At 51.0% G+C, this 25,397-nt stretch overlaps 1 protein-coding gene across 1 annotated transcript in view; it reads left to right on the top strand.

The window, feature by feature from the left end:
* The window catches only part of LOC144163620 (uncharacterized), a 30,885-nt gene extending 13,669 nt beyond the window's left edge, over positions 1 to 17,216 (top strand). Inside the window, exon 5 of the mRNA XM_077694430.1 lies at positions 17,002 to 17,216. Coding sequence (XP_077550556.1) covers positions 17,002 to 17,160 — 159 coding nt within the window. The 3' untranslated portion in view covers positions 17,161 to 17,216. The remainder of the gene's footprint in view (positions 1 to 17,001) is intronic.
* Positions 17,217 to 25,397: the final 8,181 nt, after the last annotated feature.

The following is a 25,397-nucleotide window of genomic DNA, read 5'->3' as shown; positions in this document are numbered from 1 at the left end:
CTAGATACGATTTCATAAGTGTTAGGCGCTTCCCACGAATTCCTGATTGCGATAACTTTTAGGCTAAAATATGGTTTAGACAGTCGAAGGCTTTACTAAAATCAATAAAGAGTGCTAAAGTGAACTTATTGTTTTCTATATTTGACATTATGTGCTCCTTAATTTTAGCAAGGCTGCATCAGTGGACCTTCCTTTGCGAAAACTGAATTGTGCATTCGTAATGATACTTCTTGCTTCAAGATAATTAGACATACGCGAAAAGATTAATTTTTCTATACATTTGGAGAAGACTGGTATGAGAGATATGGGCCTGTAATAAGCTTTTTAACTGTTGGTAATGTGCTCCAAGTTAAAGAAATTTAGAGTCGGGGCCGGTATGTGTGCCCTTGTGTTGAAGTCAGGCACAGTAGGTACCGTTGATGGGAACGTCCAGGTTTAGCGTGGGGAGGAAACTGCCGTCTGATAACGCAAACGCAGAAGCTGCTGCACGTGGGAGACGTCGCCGGCCACTAGAGATTTCCCTGGCTACCTCATCACAATGCGCAGTAGCATTACGAGTAGTTTAATTGGCTGCAAAGGGGGAGGGACGGAGGCAGTCTACACTCCGTCATGATTATTGATTGATTGATTGTGGGGTTTAACGCGCCGACGCAACGCAGGCGATGAGGCGCGCCGTAGTGGAGGGCTCCGGATTAATTTTGACCACCAGGAGATCTTTATCGCGCGCCGAAATCTTGAACACACGGGCGTTTTTGCTTTTCGCCTCCATCAGAAAAGCGGCCGCCGCGGCCGGGAATCGAACCCGTGACCTCGTGCTCAGCAGCACAACGCCTTAGCCACTGAGCCACCGCGGCGGGGACATGATTATTACTATTGTGTTGGGTGATGTGCGGAACACCATAAAAAAGCGTGTAGTATTTTTGCCCGCGGTCCCTCCAAAACTTGGAGAAATTATGTCTGGCATGCTGTAGGGCAGAAGGCTTTCGTAGAGGGTACCGTATAGCTTTAAAGGAAAGCCAGTGCAGTGTCTACCAGCGCTGTTGAGAGAGAGAGAGAGAGAGAGAGAGAGAGAGAGAGAGAGAGAGAGAGAGAGAGAGAGAGAGAGAGAGAGAGAGAGAGAGACAGAGAGAGAGACAGAGAGAGAGAATAAACTTTATTTAGTTACTCAAGTCCAAGCCACGACGTTGTTATGTGTTCATGGAGAAAGGGGGTGTTCCACGGTCCTTCTACGGGGGCTGGCTTGGCAGGGGTGTACTCAGTGCTTCAATATGGGCAGCCAACTGGGACTACAGGGCGGCCATTGAGTTGGCGTGGGGAGCGGCCCAGCTTGACCGCGAATATGGAACTTGGGGGTTGTTTCAGATCATGCGAAATACGCGCACAAATGATGTAACCTTCGCTTTAAGGCATGTTATGAGCGGTATGCGTGTGAGATAGCGAACGAAGGTGACACCCAAAAACAACCAGCAAACTACAGCAGACTGCGTACCGGTACCGCACGCAACGATCACTAAAATATGATTTGCCCTGGGCGATTCCCAATGGCAAGCATATCGTTTTCTACGGCTTTGTAAAACCCGAGGTACCATTTGCAGTGAATTTAATGTAGCTAGTCGTCAATCATCATGTACTCTCCATTCTCTGCAAATACCATATATTTAAGGGCGAGTGGGAAATTCAGTGCCAATACTTTTTTGTACGACATTCGACATGGGCTATAGAAAACGTAGAAATCGCGTTTTATTTGCTTTGCGTGTACGGTTGCCGAATATTTTTCACTCAATTTAATTGCTATGTATCTGACAAGCGCCTGGTAACAGTTCTTTCAATACCATAATCTATTCGTGTTAGGGAAGAAATACCGCATTATTGTCGTGTTAGCTTGTGTAACACGGGTGTACAGTAACTTACGCCACACTATACCTTGCACATGTGAGGGCGCACGGTATTTTACGGTTATTCGTGGAGCCGCACAGTTGGCTATAGAAAGCGAATTTTGGAAATTTCAAGCAGTTGTAAGCTTTCTGTGGGATAAAATACATGATCAATTCGTCCCACGTGATGGGTGTAGCATGCATATTTCTTTTCTAATGTCTCGGCCAACCCCTTGGTCGGGCGCACTGTATTTCATAGGTAGTTTTCTAAACCCATTTCTTGCTCCTTATAGTTAACAGTACAAGTTTTTCAATCGTACACGTTACTTCATACATACTGCAGTGGTAAACAACTCATCCCTGGGGCGAAACGACGCAAGTTGAAGCTACAGCGGTAGTTCGAAACGCACAACGTGTTTTCTGGGCCGAAAGTCATGCTGGAAGTAAATAGCTTACGTAGCCTTATCGGTTTTTAGAAGAGTATGAGTAAACTGCGAAAACGATGTGGAGAAAGGGAGACGCTTTAGCGTATTTACGACGCATGAAGACGGCACACAACGTCTATATCTTCAGTAGTACTTATCGAGTGAATAACACGATGCGACCGACGGGCCTACCGAGTGACAGAACGACACAAACACTCCGTATAATAGGGAAGAAATGGCATCCATTTGAAAAAAAATTAGCCAGAAGTAATACACTTAGATCTTCGCCGCGACGACATAAGTGCTCTACGCATGCGCTATCGGATAAACCAGAAACCAGATGGCAACACCCAGACTTGTCACTTATACAATTATAGTACGTGTTTGAGCTCACTCAGGTTGTGCGATGGCGCGTTCGCCCGTAAGGTCGGTCCAGGCAGAGGAGTAGTTATTACACCTATACAAAAAGTATAAATTCCGTAAGGGACCTATTCAGTATTTATTATGACCAGAAAAAAAGATCAAGAATAAACATTACGTGATAGCCAAAACTCTTGGCATTATTTATAGGATTTCCTGTGTCTACACACGGTATATTGGCGAAGAGGCTGCAAATGCCATTATTTTTATTTATAATCACCTTGCTTTGGGTAGGCCTCGAAGCTTGAAATCGCCAATTATAATGCACCTAGTAATTATAATGTCACGACGCAGCTGCCTTGAAGCAAAAGCAAGTTTATTGGAGCGTTCTTGTGCTCCCTTTACAACTCAAAGAATACACAGGCTGCGAAATAGCAGTCAACAAAGTGACCCGAACAGGCGAGTGTCGGTGATACGAATTCCGCGACGTCGGCACTGCGGGCATTTATCTTTCGGCGTGGGTGTTTCTCGAACCGTCTAATTACCTTGAGAATCTTGCATTCAAAAGAAGACTATTATAGGCTATTGGCGTTCAGGCGAAACACTCTCCCTATCAAACGAGATAATCCCCGTGGCGTAACAAAGGAAGAATGAAACATGCGCTTCACTCGGGACACAGATAACATCCCGGACACAGATAACACAGCCGGGCGGTAAAAGCAAAAACAGAAGTAAACAAATCCAATGCATGGTTTGCGGCAATATCAGATGTTGAATTTCTAACGAAGTTGCCTCGGAGATAAGGCATAAATAACGAACACTACAGCGATAGTGTTGTAGGTAATATTTGAGTCATTAGTGTAGAAGAACGTTCTCTATTGTTATTGTCTTCTCGCCGTCGAGGCAAGGTCAGTGATGAGACGGGATGGTTGCTGTAATGTACGGTCTTTGTCAAAATTTTGTGGGCCATGGTGACCGCGGCAAGAGCAGGCGCATGGCCGAGCAGGGGCGCTGTGCTTGCCGCTGTCGGCTAGCTGTGCGGCTAAATAGAGCAAGGGGAACTTTTGCTCTTGCTTTTGTAGTGTGTCCGGCGCGACAAATGCTGCGCAAAGTGCCTGCGCTTAAGCGAAGTGTGCCTCCTCTGAGAAACCGGCCCCGCTGCACTTATCGCGAAAACCGTACTACGAAAGGAAGCGTGAAAGTTCTCCTCGCTCTCTTTAGCCTCGCACCCGCCGCGGTGGCTCAGTGGCTAAGGCGTTGCGCTGCTGAGCACGAGGTCGCAGGTTCGATTCTGGAACGTGGCGGCCACTTTTCTGATGGAGGCGACAAGCGAAAAATTGCCGGCCAATCCACCCTGTGAATTTTCTTAGAAAGCAAAGCTGTAGGCGGCACCCACAACAATTACTCATGCGACGTCCCTTAAATTCACTCACTACAAAAAGTGAAACCAGAGTCCAGTGAAATGCACTTAACCACACCCTTTGTTACTTCAAAGAGATATTCTTTGCTAAGTTTAACTCAATGTATGATTCATGAACGTTGTTTGGTTGAGTTGTATTGGGGCAGCACATGAGTGGAAAGTCTTTTTTTATAAAAAAAACGAAGCTCAATCCCGGTGTTGGACGACCTCACTTCTCCATCTCTGCCGCCGCCGACAGAGGCGGCAAAATCAGCGAGAGATGGAGAAGGAGATGGAAGAGGAAATATTTAATTCAGATTTCTGAACGGCCCCGAGGGTTGGCCAGGAGAGTGGTGGGCCAGGAGAGTAAAGCCCATATACATTCCGCGCCACCTGTGCTCTGTCCACGAGCTGAAGCTGGGTAGGCAGAGACAGCTGGACAGCAACATCTCCAATTGCTGTTGTTGGGTAGTTGCAGGGAATAAAGGTTGGTGCTATGGGCTAAAGTCGCACACTCCGATTATGTGGCGGAGTGTATGTAGTTCTGAGCAAAATTAACATTCAGCGTCGTAGCGATTCCGGTGCACTGATTGAAAACGTAAGCGTCGGATGATATAAGCCTTAGGGTAGTTGTTCCGCGGGAAGTTCAGAGGCGGCGAGGGTAGGGTCTGTCTCTGAAGGCGAATATGCTGGGTTATGTCCCTGAACGTGACAAGCGAGTGACTGTCCTCGTTCAGCTCCATAGCGTATTGGGGGGGGGGGGGGGGTGTACAAGCACAGGCCTTTTGGTGGGTGTATTCGTTGCCTTCCATGAAAGTGTGAGCAGGCGTCAAGATAAGCTGAATGGAACTGTTTGGTCAGTGGGTTTTAGCCCACGCAGTGCCGGGACGCCAACCCCGACTAGTAATTCTGCTAGGCTTGTTGGGAATCGGTGACTGCCTTCCCAGCCCATGGTTAAGAGAGAGCGACGGCAATGGCTGCCTCTACTGCGGCCTTCATGTCTTGGGCCTTGAGTGATGCACGTGCAAGGAGGTTGGCTCTGGTGGTAGCCCCGATGATCGGCTGCCCCCGATGTTGGGAGGCCTCTGTGTAGATCCCCACCGACGGTGGTGCTGAGCGCTTGAGCCCGTGCTTCTCGGCGACCCTCATGGTGGGAGGGGTTTATGTTTCTAGGCAAAGGGCAGAGTATCTTGGCTGCCTCTATGGCTATCGCCTCTATGGCTAGCGCCAAAAGTCCGGGAGTACGTCAGGCGGAGTTATATTTTGTGCTGCCCAGCCAATCTAGAGAAGGGTACAGTGACCCAGTGAAGTTCGGCTCAATCGGCACTTCTGGTTAGAAAGATGGCCCTATATCAGCTTTTCCAGCGTGTAAAGCAGCCCCATCCCAAGCAGCCGCTCCGTGGATGCACTCTTGGAAGACCAATGGCCCGCTTAACCGCATTTATATACATTATATCAAGCATATTTCTGTCCTCCGTGACGAGAAGAAGACAGGGGGTTGATGTAAGTGATTCTCGATTGTCCATTATTTCCTTGTTACTTATGCCCTGTGGCAAAACAACGCAATAAAAAAATCGAAAGGTATCGGATTCCTTGAGGCCTCGCTTCTTGGTGGCAACTCGCCTGATCATGTGTATGATTTGATTTATGCTGCGTTTGAGGCGCTGCAAGGATCGTCACTCTTGGTGTGGGACTGGTGATGTAGGCCCAGGATCTTGATGACGAAGCTTGGAGTGATGGCCTGGCCATCAAGGAGTGTTTGAGTGTTTTTTTGTATGTCGTCTGCACCGAGGGCGGACGACAAGGAGTTCTGATTTTCGAGGTGAAGAGTGGAGGCCACAGGCTTTAGCAAATTGGCGTACTAGAAGTGAGATTGCATGTATTTGTGTTAGTGTCATGAATTTTGGGCCGAACCGCGTGCAGAGCAATGAGCCGGACTACTGTCTGCACAAACACACGCGTTATATTGAACTGGCAATCCAAACGGGTTGGTATTGAAAGGGGGAAGACAATATTCACAAGACTGGCGAGGAACTGGTACACTACAGTCAGCTGGGGCTGGCACGGTGGATGGAACGGTGACGGGCCGGTGACTTCGGTGAGTCGACCCGAGGTGGCAGTCTGTCAGCAGTACAAGACGTGTGCGCCGAGAAATTTCACCAGGCGTTGTGTTCCAAGGTGGAGATTGTGGCGGTGCCGATGACTAGCGGCGGGATGAAGTAGCCTGGGACCGAAGCGAGGCCTCGCTGCCCGCGCTCCGCGTCACCGGCACACCGCTCATTCTTGGGACGGACCTCGGCTTCTCCCGGCGGCGTCCAGGGCTGTCGTCGGGCCTACACGCGACGGACGGAAACTGGAAGGAAGCGCCGGCGACGGACCTCGGGCCTACACCGCGAGGGCGCCGTCCTGCTGTCGTCTTGCCAGACCACTTCCGAGCTCCTTACTTGTTTTCTTCCCTGCTGGCCCGTTGCCTTCGGCCAGCGCTACACACCTGGCTCGGAGGATTGGCCACCACACCGCACTGGCCCTTCACTACAGTTAGCTTCCTTTAATTTTTGGAAGTCCTAGCGTATGCCAAGGTGCGCACACGGCCGCTACACGTGCCGTGGGTGGAGCGTGTAGCGGCGTGAGATGTCGCGTGACGCTATCACGTGGCATTCAGCGAGAACGCAGGGGGTAAACCCGCAGATGTGTTTGCGGACTGCACCGCTAGTCTTTCCCGTTTCCACGTGGCCTCGTAGCTCACTCGGTAAGACAACGGGCTCACGCTCCGTTACTATATTAGTTCCAGGCTTGATTCCTGGCAGTGCCAGTAACTTCTTTTATTCGTTCGCAGGAGTTTTCTGTTGACACCAACGGTCGCGAAAGAACCCTTGGGTGGTAGAGGTGAAAAGCTTTGCTTTAAAAACACCCGTGTGTGCGAGATTTCGGCGCACGGTAAAGATCCCCAGGTGGTCAAAATTAATCCGGATCCCTCCACTACGGTGCGCCTCATTGCCTTCGTTGCATCGGCGCGTTAAACCCTACAATCAATCAAATCAATCTTCAGCCTCGCAACCATCCGACAACAGCAAGCGCAGTGCCCCTACGTTGCGGCGCGCCATGGTCACCGTGGCCCATAAAAGTTTGACAAAGACTGTACACCCCAGCTCAGTATCCCCATTTGTGATGAGATGGCAGGAATCTTCCATAGACTTTGTAAGGCTAGGCATCGTTCATTTACGTTGGAATGGTGCCTGGCAGAGGATTGGCTAGGCGCTCTAAAGGGTAATTTCAGCTCAGACGTGACCCACAGTGCACGCTATATTTGCACTCGTTACAAGACGCCAATTGTCCTAGGAAGTAATCTACCCGCAAGCTATAAATAGTTATCTAGTTCGTTCAAGCTTGTGGCCATAAAACCTGAAGGAAAGAAATCATCAACACAGCGGAAGGTCAACCATTTTGTTTACTTTAACTCAGTGCCCTTTGTGCTTCCCAGTGTTTGTTAGCATTATAGAACTCAAGTGTTTCTTTATAAAGTACAGAGAGCAGTGTGAGCGGCGCACTAACATGGGGTTCAACTATTTCTTAAAGGGACACTCAAGTGAATGGTAAACATTGTAGGATTACTAGCGGAAATATTAGTCCGTAGTCTATAGGCCACGTTTCGACCACTCTGAGTGCGTTTAGTGAATTTATTTAGCAGAAAAATCAATTCGAAAATTCTGTACTCCTCTCTGCATCCTCGCCCATTTTCTGTGGAGTTTTCGTGTGACGTCAGGATGAAATGAATTGGCTTGACTGTGCTACTGCACGGCTCGCTGACCTTCTGACATAGTCAGTCAGCCCAGCGTATAGTTCGCCGTCCGCCGACCGGTCGTTGCAGTTGAAACTTCAAACTAAGCCACGACACGTTTGGGAATGAAAAAAATGGGCTTTTATTGACTTTCTTAGTTTGTACACTGTATCAATCTGCAAGTCCAGGTGGCTCGACACAAGCGCTGCAGAAGCGCACATGCGATGCTTTGCTGACTGGTACGATAGTAGGAAAATCTAAGGCCACTTGAAGGCGGGAGAAGGATCAGCGAAGCCAATATAGGTACTAAGGAAATAAAATAAACTGAAACGTTTACCGTACAGCGTAAAACTTGGGAGCAGGAAGCACTTTTTTGCGCTGGGTGAACAAGAACAGCGGTCAGCAGCACGAGCACGCATCTGCCAACGCTTTCCCGTCCAAAAATGCAATTGCTAGAGGTGAGACATTGTGGAAATTTGTGGGACGCTTACTGCACGAGCACTATACAACAAATAGCCACCTAAATTGCTTGAAATGCTAAAACTAAATAAAAGTGCAAACTTGTTATAGATTATATACCTTATATTTTCCTTGCCGGCAGCGCTGGCCCGTGGCCGAGTAGTCTGGAGCGCTAGGAATGTTATTTTGCAAGTCGCAAGTTCGAATCCGCGAGGGTACTTTGTTTGTTTATTTGTACCTTTATTTTTTTCGTTTCTCCACAAGTGAGTTCTCAGAACGCGCAGACTGACACTGGCACGCTGGGGAGTTCTCGTTGGCGTGCTGTTGCCATAAGCACCAACTACTTGCGGGCAGTGAGCACAGGCCAGAATCAGCAGACCCTTGGCCTGGTACAAACACGATTTTTACGATACAGGCATGAGTGAGGCAAGCACGAAATATGGGGAAAAAAGCGCATGGCTTTTTGGCGTCTGCGGTGACGCGGAGGGCGTTCATTCATTGCGTAGGCCTTGGCTAGTGATTTCTCCGATTCCAAGCCGTCCTGGGAGGCTTATCTTAGGCATTTTACAGCCGACAACATGGCAGAAGCGCTGCATGGCGATTATTGAGATATCGGGAATGCCATGCCACGATAACATCGGATGTCAAGGACGTAGTTTTACCGAACCGAAACCGAAACTTGTTTGAATGTTAGTCTGGGACATCGTCCAATCACGGTGCACCTCCTTCCGACGTCACAGACTTGGTGCGGCAGCCGCAGAGCGCGCATGGTAGTTCCAAAAAAAAGCTTTTTCCCTCTACCCCGCAAGGGTTCTTTCCCGACCATAGGTATCATCAGAAAACTCCCGTGAACAAATAAAACAATTTAGTGGCACCGCCAGTAACCGAACATGGAACTAATAGCGTAACATAGCAAGAGCCCGTTGTCTTACCGATTTAGCTACGAGCCCACGCGGAGACTGAAAAGACAGGTGGTGCATTCACCGAGCACATCTACGGCTTTACCCCCTGCATTCTCGCTGAATGCCACGTGATAGAGTCACGCGACCTTTCGCGCCAGTGTGCGCTAAGCCCACGGCCCGTGTAGCGGCCGTGTGAGCGCCTTACGCATGCACTGGGAGTTATAAAAATGAAGAAAACTCACAGCAACCCATGGCATCTCACTTCTAGTACGGGAACCTGCTAAAGCCTGTGAGCTCCAGTGTTCGTGTAAAAATCACAGCTCATTGTTGTCCGCCATCACGCTAAACGACACATCAAGGAACACAATCAAATACGCCTTGATGGCCAGGCCATCACTCCAAGCCCCTATATCAAGATCCTGGGTCTACATCTCCAGGCCAATACTAAGAGTGACTTATCATTGCAGCGCCTCAAAAGCAGCATCAATCCAATCATACACATGATCAGGCGAGTTCCCACCAAGAAGCGAGGCCTGAAGGAATCCGATGTCTTTCGAATATTTCCAGCTTTTGTCTTCTCGAGAATCCCTTACGTCAACCCCCTGTCTTGTTCTCGGCAAGAAGGACATAAAGATGCTTTATAGAATGATTTGAAAGGCGGTTGAGCAGGCCATTGCTCTTTCCATGAGTGCATCCACAAAGAGGCGGCTTGCCACGGGGCTACGCAACACGGTATAACAGCTGATAGAAGGCCATATTTCTAACCAGGAGCTCCGATTCAGCAGAACTGCGGCGTATCGCCGCATCCTTCACCAAATTGGCTGGGCTTGATGTACTCGCGGTGAAGTCCGCTTGATATACTCCCGGACTTTTGGCGACAAGAACTAAATATGGTCCCTTTTCTTAGAAAATGAACCCCTCACACGACGAAGGTCGACAACCAGCATGGGCTCAAGCGCTCGACACCACGCTCGGTGGGGATCATGCAGCTATCTACACAGACCCCTTCCAAAATCGAGGGAAGCAGAACGCCATTATGATGGCTACCTCCAGAACGAACCTCCTTGCGTGTGCCTCCGTCAAGACCCAAGACATGACCGCAACAGAAGAGGCAGCCATTGGTTTGGCTGCCTCTCAGCAGTAGTCACCGATTCCGAACAAGCCTAACAGAATTACCAATCGGGTTAGGTGTCTCGACCTGCACTGCGTGGGATAAAAAACCACTCCCGAAACGGTTCCATTCAGCTCATCTGGCCACCCGCTCGCGTTTCCTTGGGGGCCAACGAGTACGCCCGCCAACAAGCCTGCGCTTTTACCCCCGTGCTATGGCGCTGCACGAGGACAGTAACCCGCTTGTCACGTTCCGGGAGATAACCGAAGATTATCGTCTTCAGATACAGACCCTACCTTCGCCTTACCCTGACGTTTCCAGAGAACAACAAACTACCCTACGGCTAATACAGTCTGGTTCCTTCCCAGACCCGACGCGTCTTCACTTAATGCTCCCGTATCGCTACGACGCTGAATGTGAATTTTGTTCAGAAGTAGAAACACTCCGCCACATAATCGGGCTGTGCGACTTTAGCCCTCAGTACCCTCCTCTCTTCCCGTCAACTACGCAAACAGAACAATGGGAGATGCTACTGTCGAGCCCGTCTCTGTTTACCCAGCTTCAGCTGGTGGACACAGTACAGGCGGCGGGGACTGCATATGGGCTCCAGTGAAAACGGAACCCCTCCCTTGGGCCGCACTCTGGGCTGTTCAGAAATCTGAAGCATTTCCTCCTCCTTCTCCTGCTTTTGCTCTTCCTCCTCCACCTCCTCCTAGCCCTACGTATCCTCCTCACTTTAATCCTCCTCGTTATCCTCTTCCGTCTCTGCCGCCCATCTCGCCGTCTCCGGCCGTAGGGGCAGAGACAGACGTGACATCGTTTAACACCAGGTTTGAGCTTCCAATAATTATATAAAAAATCTTTTTCCACTCAACTCAAACTGATGGAGGCGAAAAGCAAAAATGCCCGTGTGTACGTGATTTCGGCGCATGTTAAAGATCCCAGGTGGTCAAAATTAATCCGGAGCCTTCCCGGTGCCTACGTCGCGCCTCATTGCCTGCGTTGGGTCTGCGCGTTAGACCCTGCAATCAATCAAACTCAAAGAGTTTCCAATAAAACTCAACGAACCTACGTTCATGTCACGATTTAGACCCGCGTTCGTGAACCTAGGAGGGTAGGGGTACCCTCCAGCCGAGAGACGACATGCAGCGTGCTGGTGGTGACGGTGACTGACCGCGAGCAGCCGTGCTCGACGGTGTTTATTCCCCGGCCACCCACAATGTTGCCCACCGAGCCTGGTGGGGCCACTGAACCTAGCGGCCAACGAATATCAGGGTTGGGGGGCGCCACACACTTGTCACACGACTCATCCCCAAGTTTGTTTGTACAACACAACCACAAAGCACCTGTCACCCCTGCGAGTAACGGTTCGGCGGTCTCCGCTGTCTCTCACTCCGCCTGAGCACAGGTGTCGATGTCGATGTGGCAGCATGGGGTGCTGCCTGTGCCACTCTCGCACCGTACGTCAGCCTTGCAGTTGGCACCGGACTTGCAGGTGGCGCCGCAGAGGCACGAGTAGCACCAGCCCCTGGTGCGGTGCTGGCAGCGGTCGGTGCAGCTGGCTCCTCTGCCTGCTGGCTTCCTGAAGGGGTGGCTGAGGTTGCTAGGCGAGGCCTCACATGGTCAGCATGCCGGTGCCACGTGGTCCCGTCCGACATGCGGACGAGCAGCGACGACGCACTGGCAGGAGAGACCACGTGCCCGGCAGACCAGGGTGGACCAGGCCGGAAGTTCCTCGCGATGACCGGAGCCCCAGACTCCGGCAAGGGCCCAGGACGGCAACCTCGGTCAGCCGCCAGCTTCTGCTTGAGCTGCTTCAGGAGAGCTGTGGACCGAAGGTCAGGGTGCAACACGTCTAACGGTGTCTTCACCATCCGGCCCAACAGGAGCTCGCAGGGGGCATGGCCTGTGACGTCATGGGGTGTGGTCCGGTATTGGAACAGGACTCTGGCAACCTGTGTCCAGAAATCCCCAGCCTTGCTCTTCTTGAGCTTGTCTTTCACCGTTTGCACCACCCGCTCGGCAGCACCATTCGACGCAGGGTGGTACGGCGGAACCGTCATCCGACGGATTCCGTTCTTCGTCAGCCAGGCCAGGTACTCCTCGCTGGCGAAAGCGGGTCCGTTGTCGGACACGATGACGTCCGGAAACCACTGGGCTGCGAGGACTTGCCGCAGCGCCGCCTTGGTTGATCCAGCCTAGAGAGTGGTGACTGGCAGTAACTCCACCCACTTGGAGAAGGCGTTCACCACCACCAGGAAGTAGTGGCCCTTGAAGGGGCCCCCGAAGTCCACGTGCAGGCGGGACCAGGGTCTCTCCGGGAACGGCCAGGGGGTGATCTCCACATGGCGTGACGCTCGCTGGTTCTGCTGGCAGACCTGGCAGCTCTGCACCATGCGAGCAATGTCCTGGTCCAGGCCAGGCCACCAAACGTGGGACCAGGCCACCATCTTGGTCTTCTCCACGCCTGGATGACCCGCGTGCAGCAACTGCAGGACCCTGGACCGCAGGATCTGCGGAATCACTACCCTGGAACCCCACAGCAGGCAGCCCTGCTGCAGGCTCAGCTCGGCGGCTTTTTGGCTGTACGTCCGCGCAGCCAACTCCTCCCCTCGGGACACCGCCTTGACCACCTGTGACAGGACTGAGTCCCGGCTGGTCGCCTGCGATACTGCCGATCTGGACAGCACCTCCGGGTAAGCGTGCTCCAGCATGAACACTTCGGCAGGTTCAGGAACTGCAGCAGGCACCTCCGGCAGTGGCAGTCGGCTCAGGGCGTCAGCAGGTGCCAGGTCCTTTCCCGGACGGTAGACCAGCCGGTAGCTGTAGGCCGCGAGCCTCAAGGCCCAGCGCACCACTCGAGGCGATGCCTGCACTGGAACCGCCTTGTCAGGCCCCAGCAGTCCTAGCAGCGGCTTGTGGTCCGTGACCGCCTCAAACGTCCGGCCCCACAGGTACTGGTGGAAGCGCTCGACCCCGAACATGAGGGCCAGGCCTTCCTTGTCCAGCTGGCTGTACCGCTGCTCTGCCGCATGAAGCCGACGGGACGCAAACGATACAGGGCGTTCCTGGCCATCCTTCTCCCGGTGGGCCAGGACGACTCCCACGCCGTACGGTGACGCATCTACAGTTAGGACGACAGGCTTGGCCGGATCGAAGTGCACCAGCACCGGAGCCTTGGTGATGAGCTCCTCGCTCCGCTGGAAGGCGAAGTCCTGCTCCTTCTTCCAGGCCCACTGCTGTCCATCTCGAAGCAGAAGATGGAGCGGCTGCAGATGCGATGACAGGTTCGGCAGGAAGCTCCTGTAGAAGTTTACCAGGCCCAGGTAGCTCTGAAGCTCATTCTTGTTGTGGGGTTTGGGCGCCTTGAGCACAGCCTCAACCTTGCGGGGTGCCGGGGCTAGGCCTGCCTGGGAAATGACGTGGCCCAGGTGCTCAACGCTGGGGGCCAAGAAAACGAACTTCTCCAGCTTGAGCTTCAGCCTGGCATCCTGCAATCGTGCCAGGACGTTGTGTAGGTTCTGCAGGTGGTCCTCGTCGTAGGTACCGGTCACCAGGAGGTCGTCCAAGTACACCGCCACGTGCCTCATTCCCCTGAACAGGTTGTCCATCTCCCTCTGGAAAATGGCAGAAGCTGAGGCCACGCCGAATGGTAGGCGCGTGTACTGGAAGAGTCCCAGCGTTGTCTAAATGGTGACATACTTCCGGGACGACTCCTGGAGCACCAGTTGCGGTACGCATCTCTGAGGTCGAGCTTGGTGAACTTCTGTCCCCCGGACAAAGCTGACCAGAGATCTTCAATGCGGGGCAGCGGGTACTTTTCCACGGTAGCGACGGGGTTAATGATGACCTTGAAGTCCCCGCAGATCCTGACACTGCCGTCTTGCTTGAGGACTGGCACGATGGGAGCGGCCCACTCCGAAGACTTGACAGGCACCAGGATGTCTTCTCGCTGCAGCCGTTGCAGCTCCTGGGTTACCCCGTCCTTCAAGGCGAACGGCAGCGGGCGCGGCTTGAAAAACCGGGGCTTGGCTCCCTCTGGGACATGTATGCTTGCCGCCGTGCCGATGAATGTGCCCACCCCGGGCTGGAACAGGGCCTTGAACTTGGTCAGGAGGCTCGGGACGTCTTCCACCGCACGCACTGCTTCCTGGTACTCCGGAAGCCGCACGCCCAACGCCTGGATCCAGTTCCGGCCCAGCAGCGTCGGTGACGGCCCCTTGGTCAGGTACAAGGGGGCTGGCCTCCCTGTCGCCAAGGCGGACGCTGACCTGGGCTTGACCCTCGACTTGGGCGAGCTGTCCAGAGTAGCTGCGGAGCATGACGCCCGACGACTCGACAGACACGCCAGGAAAGGTTCGCTTGAAGGCTCTCCCGGCCATGACCGACACACTTGCCCCCGTGTCCAGCTTTATGGAGATGGGGAGCCCGCAGACTTCAATGGTCAGCATGTATGGTGGCACCGTCGGCTGCCCTGTGCCCACGTGCCACATGTCGGAAATCTGCGGGTCTTCGGTCACGACGTGAAGCCTAGCCGCACGCCCCCGCCGCCTACCCTTGCGCCGACTACCTCGGCCGTGGGCTGGCGCGGAACATGTGCTCGACGCCGGCTGCTGCTTCCTTCCGTCCGCCGTCGTCCCCCCTCGGCAAGCCCGAGCAATGTGCCCAGTTCTTCCGCACGCAAAGCACTCCGCTTCCGCGAACTGGCACTGTGAGGGGGGGTGGCCACCACCGCAGCGACTGCACCTGCCATGCCGTGTCGCCATCTTGTTCACCGCCGCCTCCGCCGACGGTGAGCCGGCCGCACGTGCTATCTCGCCCGCGTCCTTGGCCGCAGCATCAATCGCCAGCGCTGCCTTCACGGCGTCGTCCAGCGAGGGGTCGGGCAGCTCCAGGAGTCGCGTCTGCATGGCGGGGTCGTTGATGCCGCAGACTAAACGGTCCTGGAGCAGCGAGTCGAGCTGCTCCCTGAAGGCGCAGCCGCTCGCCAACCCTCGCAGCGCTGCGACGAACTGCCCGAGCGTCTCTCCGTCTCGGCGGCTCCGGGTGTTGAAGCGAAAACGCTCCATTAACGTGGTCGGAGCCGGGCTGAAGTGAGAGCGTAGCGTCGCGAGCAGCTCACCCAGCGACTTGTCGTGCGGCGTGGCCGGCTTGAGCAGGTCGAGCAGGAGAGCAAAGACGCGGGTCCCGCAGATGGGCAGGAAGATGTCGCGCTGTATTGCCCGGAAAAACACGCCGACGTGTTCCTCGTAGACCGGCCAGGCGGACCCTTCACCCTCGAACGGCTCGAGCCTCCCGTACAGCAGTATGGCGCAATGGCGGCTGGCTTGAGGGGGCGGTGTCTCGGCGTTCTCGGTGGCTTCGGCTGCTCCGCGGGCATCTTCCCTCGTCGCCAGTGTCACGATTTAGACCCGCGTTCGTGAACCTGGGAGGGTAGGGGTACCCTCCAGCCGAGAGACGACATGCAGCGTGCTGGTGGTGACGGTGACTGACCGCGATCAGCCGTGTTCGGCGGTGTTTATTCCCATAGAGTTTCTCACTAGCTTGAGAAACTCTATGTTTATTCCCCGGCCACCTACAATGTTGCCCACCGAGCCTGGTGCGGCCACTGAACCTTGCGGCCAACGAATATCAGGGGTGGGGGGCGCCACACACTTGTCACAGTTCATGCGTCATGCATTGACTTAACCTTACCAAGAATATCTCTTTTAAGTAATAAACGTTGTGGTTAAGTGCATTTCACTTCTCTCTGGTTTCACTATTTGTAGAGCGACGTGAGTGAATTTAAGTTACGTCGCGTGGGTAATCGTTGTGGGTGCCGTTTACAGCTTCGCTTTCCAACCACATTCACTGGGTGGATTGGCGCGAATTTTTTCTTCTCTCGGGTATTATAAAATAATTACCGAATTATCAACCGAAAAAACGATAAAAGTGTTTTAATTTGAGCCAGTCTACGCAGTGCAAGCAATCATGTGAGTGTGACAAATTCACTTCAGTGTCCCTTTAAGTGTACCACAGCTTATCGTGTTTCCCATTTGTCGTTTTTGTGGTGGCTTTCGCTGTTTAATATTATGGATAAGGTCTTGCTTCTAAAAACTCTATATTTGCGCTGATACGTGAATAATGGTTTCTTCATCCTTTTTTTATTTTCGGTAGTGTATTGCAGATACGAAAACTCTGCAGTTGTAGGCACCCGTGTTGGCGTTCAGCTGCACATCTGCACTTGTCACTTGTTAAAGTAATCCGGTTTCGAACTGAGCTAGTGCTCTGAGTGCAGATTTGATGTTCGGGAACCCAAAACAAGACAAGGCATTATTCATTTAGCCTTCTGCGTCCTCTGGTTTAGTGCAAGACGTTAACAACAGCCTTGGAGTTACGCAGATATCAGATATAATACACTGTCGGATGGCATAGCGTCTGTTACAGCCGCATAACTGAGGTTTATGAAGCATGCCTCACGGACGAAGTCAATAAAACAAAATATCAGGAGCACTACGCTTCTATATTACGAAAGGAGGAATAGCGCCCCAGAAACATCTTACTTAGGTGCCTTGTTTTGTGATGCCCGCTTTCTTTATGCAGACTTGAGATAACACAAAATTTTGCCTATTTCTGGACATCAGATGAAGCACACGTTTTTTACGAAGCTGCAATGCTTTGATGTCTTTGTAAGCCGGCGTGCATTCGGTGCAGTGCCTGCTGGCGGTGTTGGTGGAAGTTCTTCAAGCGTTCCTTCGCCAGAATCTCGGTGGTTTAGGAGGCCTGGCTGGAGACCTGCTGAGTGGACTCGAACGAGGCTTGTCTCCCGTTCTCGTGAACCTGGGAGTGGCGCTAGAAGACACACTTGGGTGAAAGCCACAGACCTGGCGGAAGCCTGAGCCACGTCGCAGATAAACATAACGGAAATTTGCGACACCTATGGGGTAAATAAAAGGTGGTTGTAATCCAACTGTTTTGTGAATGTACTGTCGTGTTTAAGTAGTCGGCCAGTTTTAGTTTCCCTTGCAGACTTTACTTGCCTACACTTCTTAAGAATATTCACTGTGTACGTTGCCTCGTCGTTTGTGTTGTCGGCTCAGAGTGTTCTTAAGTGTGAACAATTTCTGCAGCCACTGGAGATTCAGCAAGGATATACTCTGCGTAAACGTTTGGGCTGCAACAGATCCGGCTGCGCAACGTGGCGGGAAGGTTTGGTGTCTTATCTCGATTGCTGCTTCCGTCTGCGCCCTTCAATTGCTAAGCTGTTGCTAAATAATATCAGTAACGGAAGCAATGCTTATTTTAACTGTAGAACACTTTTTTGGTCCATCCTTGTCCTCGTAGCACTTTCGCTATCGCAATGTCTAGCCATCGCCGCCATTAGCAACATCCGCCAAACAGCGACATATAGGACCCAAAAGAGCCCCGCAGCGCAACGGCGTAACACAGATGCTCCGCCAAACAAGCGGTTTATATAGTCATAACCATTCGAAACTCCTGAACCACTCGCACTTGTCAGACATCTCTCCATTATTTAGCGCAAAGAAAGCTGCAGGTACATTTGAAGCAAAATCTCTGTAATTAACCGGAAGCCCCTGAGTTCGTTTAGTTAGGACCGTTAGCTGAGTTAGATTCTATGATAGTAAGCGAAAAACGTGGCTGCGAACAACACGTGTTCCACACTGCGCCTGAAGTCTCCTGCCCGCGTGAGATGAAAGTAAGCATAAACACAACACAGCTCCCGCTCATGCTGTTCCAGGTAGAGGGCGCGCTTGAACTTCGAAGTCGGCAAATTTGAATTTGAATTGCCTTGGACAACCCTTTGTTCAGTCCATCAACGGAGAAGTGGGCAGGGAGTGGAAAAGCGTGAGCGGTGGTAGCAATGCGTGGATAACGTCGCCACAGCCCCTCTGGCGAATGAGTGTTGGGCACTTCCGATAACGTTTCCTTTTGAGTGGAACTGTTTTAATGTTTTTACCATGTCTGCCTATACCCCGCACGGTGCACCTTGAGCAATCATGGTGACGGTACTGGCGATACCGCGGACCCCGAGCCCCCAAACATAAGCTGGATCCAACCGTGGCGATGTGTTTATAGGTGGAGGGTTAGAAACTACGAACGGTGGCCGTCGGAGCCCAGGTCAAGCTCCGGCGGATGGGCTCCCTGTCTGTTTACCAGGCAGGGAGCTCCGGGACCTCTCTCGGCAACAGGGTAAACCGAGCGAAGAAAGTACCCCCGTCCCCTGCTTTTTCCTATGCCATATGGTAAATCGAAAAACCCCCTCCAAACATGATCGGACCCTGAAAAGGGTCCGCACCGAAGAATCTTTTCCACCTCTTCCTGCCATCAACTCACCGAAACCTGACAACTACCCACGTTTTTTGATAGTTGAATAGGTTGACAAATCCAAGCCTCTTTCCTCACAATCTGTATTCCTTGAATCCAAGTTTCTTGAATCTATCCTTGGGAAGACATACAATGCTAAAATCTAAGAACTGGCGAGGTCCTAGTTGAGGTTAACTCACAGAAGCAAGCCACAACTCTCATGAGCCAAACCCGCATGGCAGACCTGGATATCAGAGTCACACCCCACCGCAGCCTCAACAGCTCCCAGGGTGTGATATCTGAGCCAGACCTCCTAACCGAGACAGAGACCGATCTGCTCGAAGGCCTAAAAGATTAAGGCGTGACAGCAGTAAGGCGCATTGTCATTAGGAGAGATAACAAAGAAATAGCCACCAAACATCTGATTCTAACTTTCGACCGCTGCACACTGCCCGAGCATGTCAGCGCAGGTTTCATCCGTTGTTCTGTCCGGCCATACATCCCGCACCCGCGGCGCTGTTTCAAGTGCCAGAGGTTCGGGCATGGTACCAACTCCTGTCCTGGCAGAACAACATGTGCCAAATGTGGCCAGCATGATCATCTATCCGACAACTGCACTGCAACCAACCTTACCTGCCCGAATTGCCACGGTCCACATGCAGCATACTCTCGCGCTTGTGAAAAGTTTCAACTAGAGAAAAAATCATTAACATAAAGGTAACAGAAAACATCACCTTCCCCGAGGCGCGAAAGAGGTTCACCTCTTTCCCCCTGGGGAGGTACGCTGACGCAGCTCGCCGGGGGGCGGAGCGGCGTCTGGTGTCCACAGGGACCCAGTTCAGCGAGTCTGACCTGGTCCCGCCCCCGCCCCACGCTGGGTTGCCTCACGCAGCCCAACCCGGAACCATGCCGCTTGCTGAGGCAGCAGCGGTTGTGGTGGCAACCTCTTCGGTCGGGACCGGTGCCGCTCCCGTCCCTGCCTGCCCGTCCTCCAGTGCGTTGGAGAGTGCCATGGACACCAGGGGCCCCGCACCGGCTCCCACCGCCACCGCACCGCCCGTGCCACCTCTGGCGCCCCGGACGCCCTCGGCGGTGGCGGCTCAAACGAAGGGCTCCCGAGAGGGGGCCAAGTCCGGGGGGCCCGGTCCATCGGGCACCCCTCGGACATCCGACGACGAGATGGATGTCGGGGCGTTCTTGCCGGCGGTGCACCGCAAGGAACGCGTCCCGACGCCAAAGCCTCCCGACAAGCCAAAAAAGGCGAGAGTCACAGCCCCGAAAGACGACACATAAACAAACACACACACTCCAGTAGCTCTGAACACATAATAATGGGAAGAGAAAACATAATTCAATGAAACTGTAGAGGCCTTCTTAAAAATCTTGACGATATATACGAACTACTGCATGCTAATCAGCCAAGTGTAATGTGTGTTCAGGAAACACATTTGAATTCCAAGCACACAAATTTCTTGAATAGTTACATGGTCTTCAGAAAGGACAGGGATGGCTGCACACACTCTTCTGGCGGTGTGGCCATAATTGCCCGGAAATCCTTAGCCTGCCACCCTGTCACTCTGAACACTATCCTTGAGGCTGTTGCAATACGCTTAATAATATTTAATAGGCTGATAACTGTATGCTCCATATACATTCCTCCTGATGTTACACTTTTGAGCTCTGACTTCGAGGCGCTGGTTGACCAGCTGCCCGAACCATACATCTTAACAGGCGACCTTAATGCTCACAATTCTTTATGGGGCTTTTCTCGTACGGATGCCCGGGGTCGCCTGATAGAGAGGTTTCTTACATCCTCTGGAGCATGCCTTTTCAACAATAAACAGCCTACATATCATAACATAGGACACAACACATACTAAAATCTTGACTTGGCGATTGGCTCCGCAGTTCTTTTTCCATGTCTTGAGTGGGGTGTGGGCACTGACCCATATGGCAGTGACCACTTCCCCACCTCACTTACATATATAGGTAAAGGCCCAAGCAGTTCATCTTCCCATAATAGGTTCAATGAAGCACGAGCTAACTGGAATACATTTACAGAGACATCCAAACTACACCACACATCCATAAGACACCTACACGTTGAAGAAGCTACCCAACTCCTCACGGCGCACATCCTCGACGCCGCCGAAAAGTCCATTCCCCACGCCTCTGGTGCCCTGCGCAACCAGCGGAGGCCGTGGTGGAATGAGGAATGTAGGCGGTGGCGAGAGGCCCAGAACAAGGCGTGGGGTATCCTTCGACGGTACCCCACGTCGGGCAACCTTATTTTGTTCAAGCGGGCCAAGGTGTTAGGAAAACGTGTGCGCCGTGAGGCAAAACGAGAGAGTTGGCGCAACTTCCTTACATCTATTAACTCATACACAGACACACACAAAGTCTGGACACGAATACGAAAACTAAAAGGACAACAGACACACTGCCTGCCCTGGTTAGTACAACAGGGGACACACTGGAAGACCAGGCTAACACACTTGCACAACACTTTCAACACGTTTCCAGCTCTGCACACTACACAAACACTTTCCTGAGACATAAAACCGCTTTTGAAAAGAAGTCCTTACGTGATAATAACAGGTCAAATTCTGGTTATAACTCTGAATTTACTCTCCATGAGCTGAAGGCTGCCCTGAGCACATGTAAACCTTCAGCTCCAGGCGCAGGCCAGATTACATACACAATGATACAACACCTACACCCAGATACTCTTGAAACACTCCTACAATTATACAACAACATATGGCTTTCGGTGCACATTCCGAAATCTTGGAGGGAGGCTATTGTAGTGGCGTTCCTGAAGGAGGGTAAAGACCCGTCTTCTCCCGCCAGTTACCGACCCATCGCCCTCACCAGCTGCCTGTGCAAGCTTCTCGAGAAGATGATTAACAGGAGACTCGTGTACTTCTTAGAATACAATGGTCTTCTCGAGAGCTGCCAGGCCGGCTTCAGGGTGGGGCGATCCACAAACGACCAACTCGTCGCCCTTGAGTCGTATATAAAGGATGCCTTTGTCCACAAACAGTTTTGTGCTACGGTCTTTTTTGATCTTGAGAAAGCCTACGACACCGCTTGGCGATACGGGATACTTAGCGACCTGAAATCATTCGGTGTTTCGGGCAATATGTTTAACACTCTTTATAGCTACCGGGCAGAACGAACCTTTCGTGTAAGAGTTGGTACTGCCCTTTCAAATGTTTTTGTGCAGGAAAATGTTGTGCCTCAAGGTGGCGTTTTGAGTTGTACGTTGTTCATAGTCAAGATGAACTCACTTCGAAAGGCGTTGCCACGAACCATTTCCTGTACAATATATGTAGATGATGTCCAAATATCTTTTAAGTCGTGTAATATGTCAATTTGCGAACGCCAAGTCCAGCTTGGTGTTTATAAGCTAGCTGGCTGGGCTGATAAGAACGGTTTTAAGCTAAACCCAGTTAAGAGCACTTGTGTTGTGTTCTTCAAAAGGCGTGGGATCAGGCCAGATCCAGACATCAAACTGAATGGTGTCTCGATACCGGTCAAAAAAGAACACAAGTTCCTAGGTATAGTCCTTGATGAAAAACTTTCCTTTATCCCTCATATCAAACAACTAAAACAAAAATGTATTAAAACACTGAATATTCTAAAGGTCTTGTCGCATCACTCGTACGGTGCTGACAAACAACTTCTGCTGCGAGTGTTTACCAGCCTGGTAGGCTCGAGGGTAGACTATGGGAGTGTTTTGTATGGTTCAGGAAGGGTAACTGCTTTGAAAATGCTCGACGCAGTGCAGCACTTGGGCCTTCGACTTGCGTCTGGTGCTTTCCGGACTAGCCCCGTGCAAAGTCTGTACGTCGAGTGTGACAGATGGTGTCTGGGGTACCAGCGCGAGCATGTCGATTTGCTATATGCTTTTAAAGTTTCATGAATGTCTCACCATCCCAATAAGTCTATAATGAACGATACATCTACCTCCCAACTGTTTTTAAATCGTACATCTATTTCTGCGCCTTTCTCGCTCAGGGCGAGGGAGAAAGCTACTGAACTTTCTGTCTCGTTTTTAGACACTTTTACAACATCTGTCATTGATTCTATAGCCCCATGGCATCTTCGTCCTGTATTGTGTGATTTGTCGTTTACGCAATTTAAGAAAAACATGGTGCCCACAACTGCCGTTTTGCAGCATTTCATGTATCTTCAGGCGAAATATGGGGCAACAGAATTTTTTACTGATGCTTCAAAAACATCCATTGCGGTGTCTTGTGCTGCACACGGACCCAATTTCAGTACTTGTAAAACCATGCAGGTGTATTCTAGCATTTTTACAGCGGAGGCATATGGTATACTCCTTGTTTTAAATCACATCAATGAACATAATATCGCAAACTCCACCATTTTCACGGATTCACTAAGCGTCGTGCGTACATTATCATCCCAAAGGTCTTCCAAAAATTACATTGTCAATCTGGTTTTTAAATCTTTGATGTCGGCGTATGCGTCAGGTCTGAATGTTACCATCTGCTGGGTTCCAGGCAACGCTGGCATCGCGGGCAATGAGTTTGCTGATGAAATGGCCGCTGCTGCTGCACTGAGAAACACTCTAGACATAGCAACAGTACCGTACACTGACATGAAGCCAGTCTTCAGACAACACCTACGTAAAACATGGCAAACACACTGGAGTGAACAGTCAGACAACAAGCTACATGTAATAAAGCCACACTTGGGACGATACACAACTGACTCACACAACAGACACACTGAAGTGACCCTAGCAAGGTTACGGATAGGCCACACACATGCAACACACTCGCACTTGCTCACTGGATCTCCAAGACCCATGTGCAGCAGGTGTGGAGAGGGCCTATCCGTAATCCACGTACTCATCCAATGCAAGGCACTTGACCCAACACGACGCAAACACTTCCCACAACTATACAGACAACACGTTCCGTTTAACCCATTGTACTTTCTAGGAGACGAGCCCATGTTTTCCACCAAGCTTGTTTTTAAATTTCTCACCGATGTCAATTTTTTACATCTCATCTCTTATCACGCATCATGACAACCTGGCCCTTTACACCAGTCATCTTCATTAGCTTGTTTTAGTTTGTGTATGTTTACTGAAACCCTCTACTTTTACTTTCACATCGCTGTCATGAAATCACTTTTGTTTGGCGCTCTTTGCCCTTAGCTGGCCTTGCGCCATTAAAATCCAGATATCATCATCATATCATCATGTCTGCCTATATCGTCGATGCATACTGTACCACGACACGAGAAAGACGTTTTGAACTTGAAAAATGACACAGATCAACAAGGACTGGTATGTAGAAAGAAATCACAACTACAGTTTACCGTGCCCGAATGGCTCATAGTTCTACTAACAAGGAACCGGGGCGAAACGGACGGTTCCGTTTAAATTTTCGCTACACTAAACACGTTTTAATGCCCTCAACCACTGCATGAACCCAAATTCCTGTAAAAGGAAAATATTGGGGGTAAAACAAATTTATCAGGAGAGAGCTCGAATACAAAGCCTACCCAGCGTCCCCCAGACTAGAGGTCATGGCTATATAGACGGCTATAAAATGCGTAAAGGTGACACGACTTTAGGGAAACCTTGGAAAACTGAACGCATGCGTGGACCCGCTGAAAGCTTAACAGATGCAGCCTCAGCACCACAGGCCAAGAATTAGAATCATATATTGAATTCATAAAGGATAAAAATACATAAACTTTTTACCCATGGTTGCTAAACTTAAGCACAGGAAATACTTGGCTCAATTGAGTAGCGAATACGCGTCCTAAGTGCTTGCTAGTTCTTCTTTCTTCTTCTAAAGTGGCCTTGCACGGCATAAAAATACGCCTTCTAGTTCCTCAATACCTCTGTGAAGTGACTACGTCGCGTATGCAGGTCCGGTGAGAAGAAGTCGCCAACCGAAAGTGAAAACGCCTGTTTCGCAATTTACAACATAAAGAATAATATTTAGCATTCTTGTGAAACAATTAAGGTGGCAAGAACTGATGCAATACACTTTACCGTTCCTTTATCACAACGAAACTGACGACTATATTCCGCCAAAATGTCTTTATTTTTAACTAGAACACGACCGATAATTGTAGCGTTTGGCAAAATAGGTTGGTACCTGAGGCTTTACCCCTCACGAATATTTTAAATAACACTGCATGTTGTGTCTTTCGTCCTTCGCCTTGCTTGCTGTGCCATGCATTTGAATAGTTTCAAATGTGAGTGAGCCTGGACAGTTGTTATCAAAGTGATGCACCAAGTAAATAACCTAACTCATCTTTGCTAACGTGTATTTCATAGCGATATTTTCCCACCGACGTAGCAAAACCTGCTTTAAAATGCTGTGTACCTTTTTAGCACTCTAGCGGCGTACACGGCAAGTAAACACACACTACAATGATTGAGCTGTGCTTGTTCTTCATCAAAAGTGACTCTGAAACACTTCCGATAAACCTTTCACTCTTGCCTTCACATCTGGAAGCAGAGCGAAAGCTATAGTTATCGGTAACGCTATGCGGCACTGCGTGATTTTCTCTTCGTAGGGGGGCCCTATTTTGTACTGTATATATCCACGGTGAATTCGCCATGTTATTTACGTAAAAAACTCGTAAACAATCGGTCACGCGTTGCTGTTTAACTATAATCACACGCAGTGTATTTTCACGCTAAGCTCATAAGTCACCACCAAGTTACGAAATATTGCGCAGAAAAGATGTAAAAACACGTGACAGGTATTAAAAAATTACAACAGCAGCTG

Source organism: Haemaphysalis longicornis, unplaced genomic scaffold, assembly GCF_048455015.1.
Source record: "Haemaphysalis longicornis isolate Haplotype H1 unplaced genomic scaffold, Haemaphysalis longicornis Haplotype H1 scaffold_1, whole genome shotgun sequence".
Lineage (NCBI taxonomy): Eukaryota > Metazoa > Arthropoda > Arachnida > Ixodida > Ixodidae > Haemaphysalis > Haemaphysalis longicornis.
Note: the sequence above shows the minus strand (reverse complement) of the source record. Positions and strands in the feature narration are given on the sequence as shown.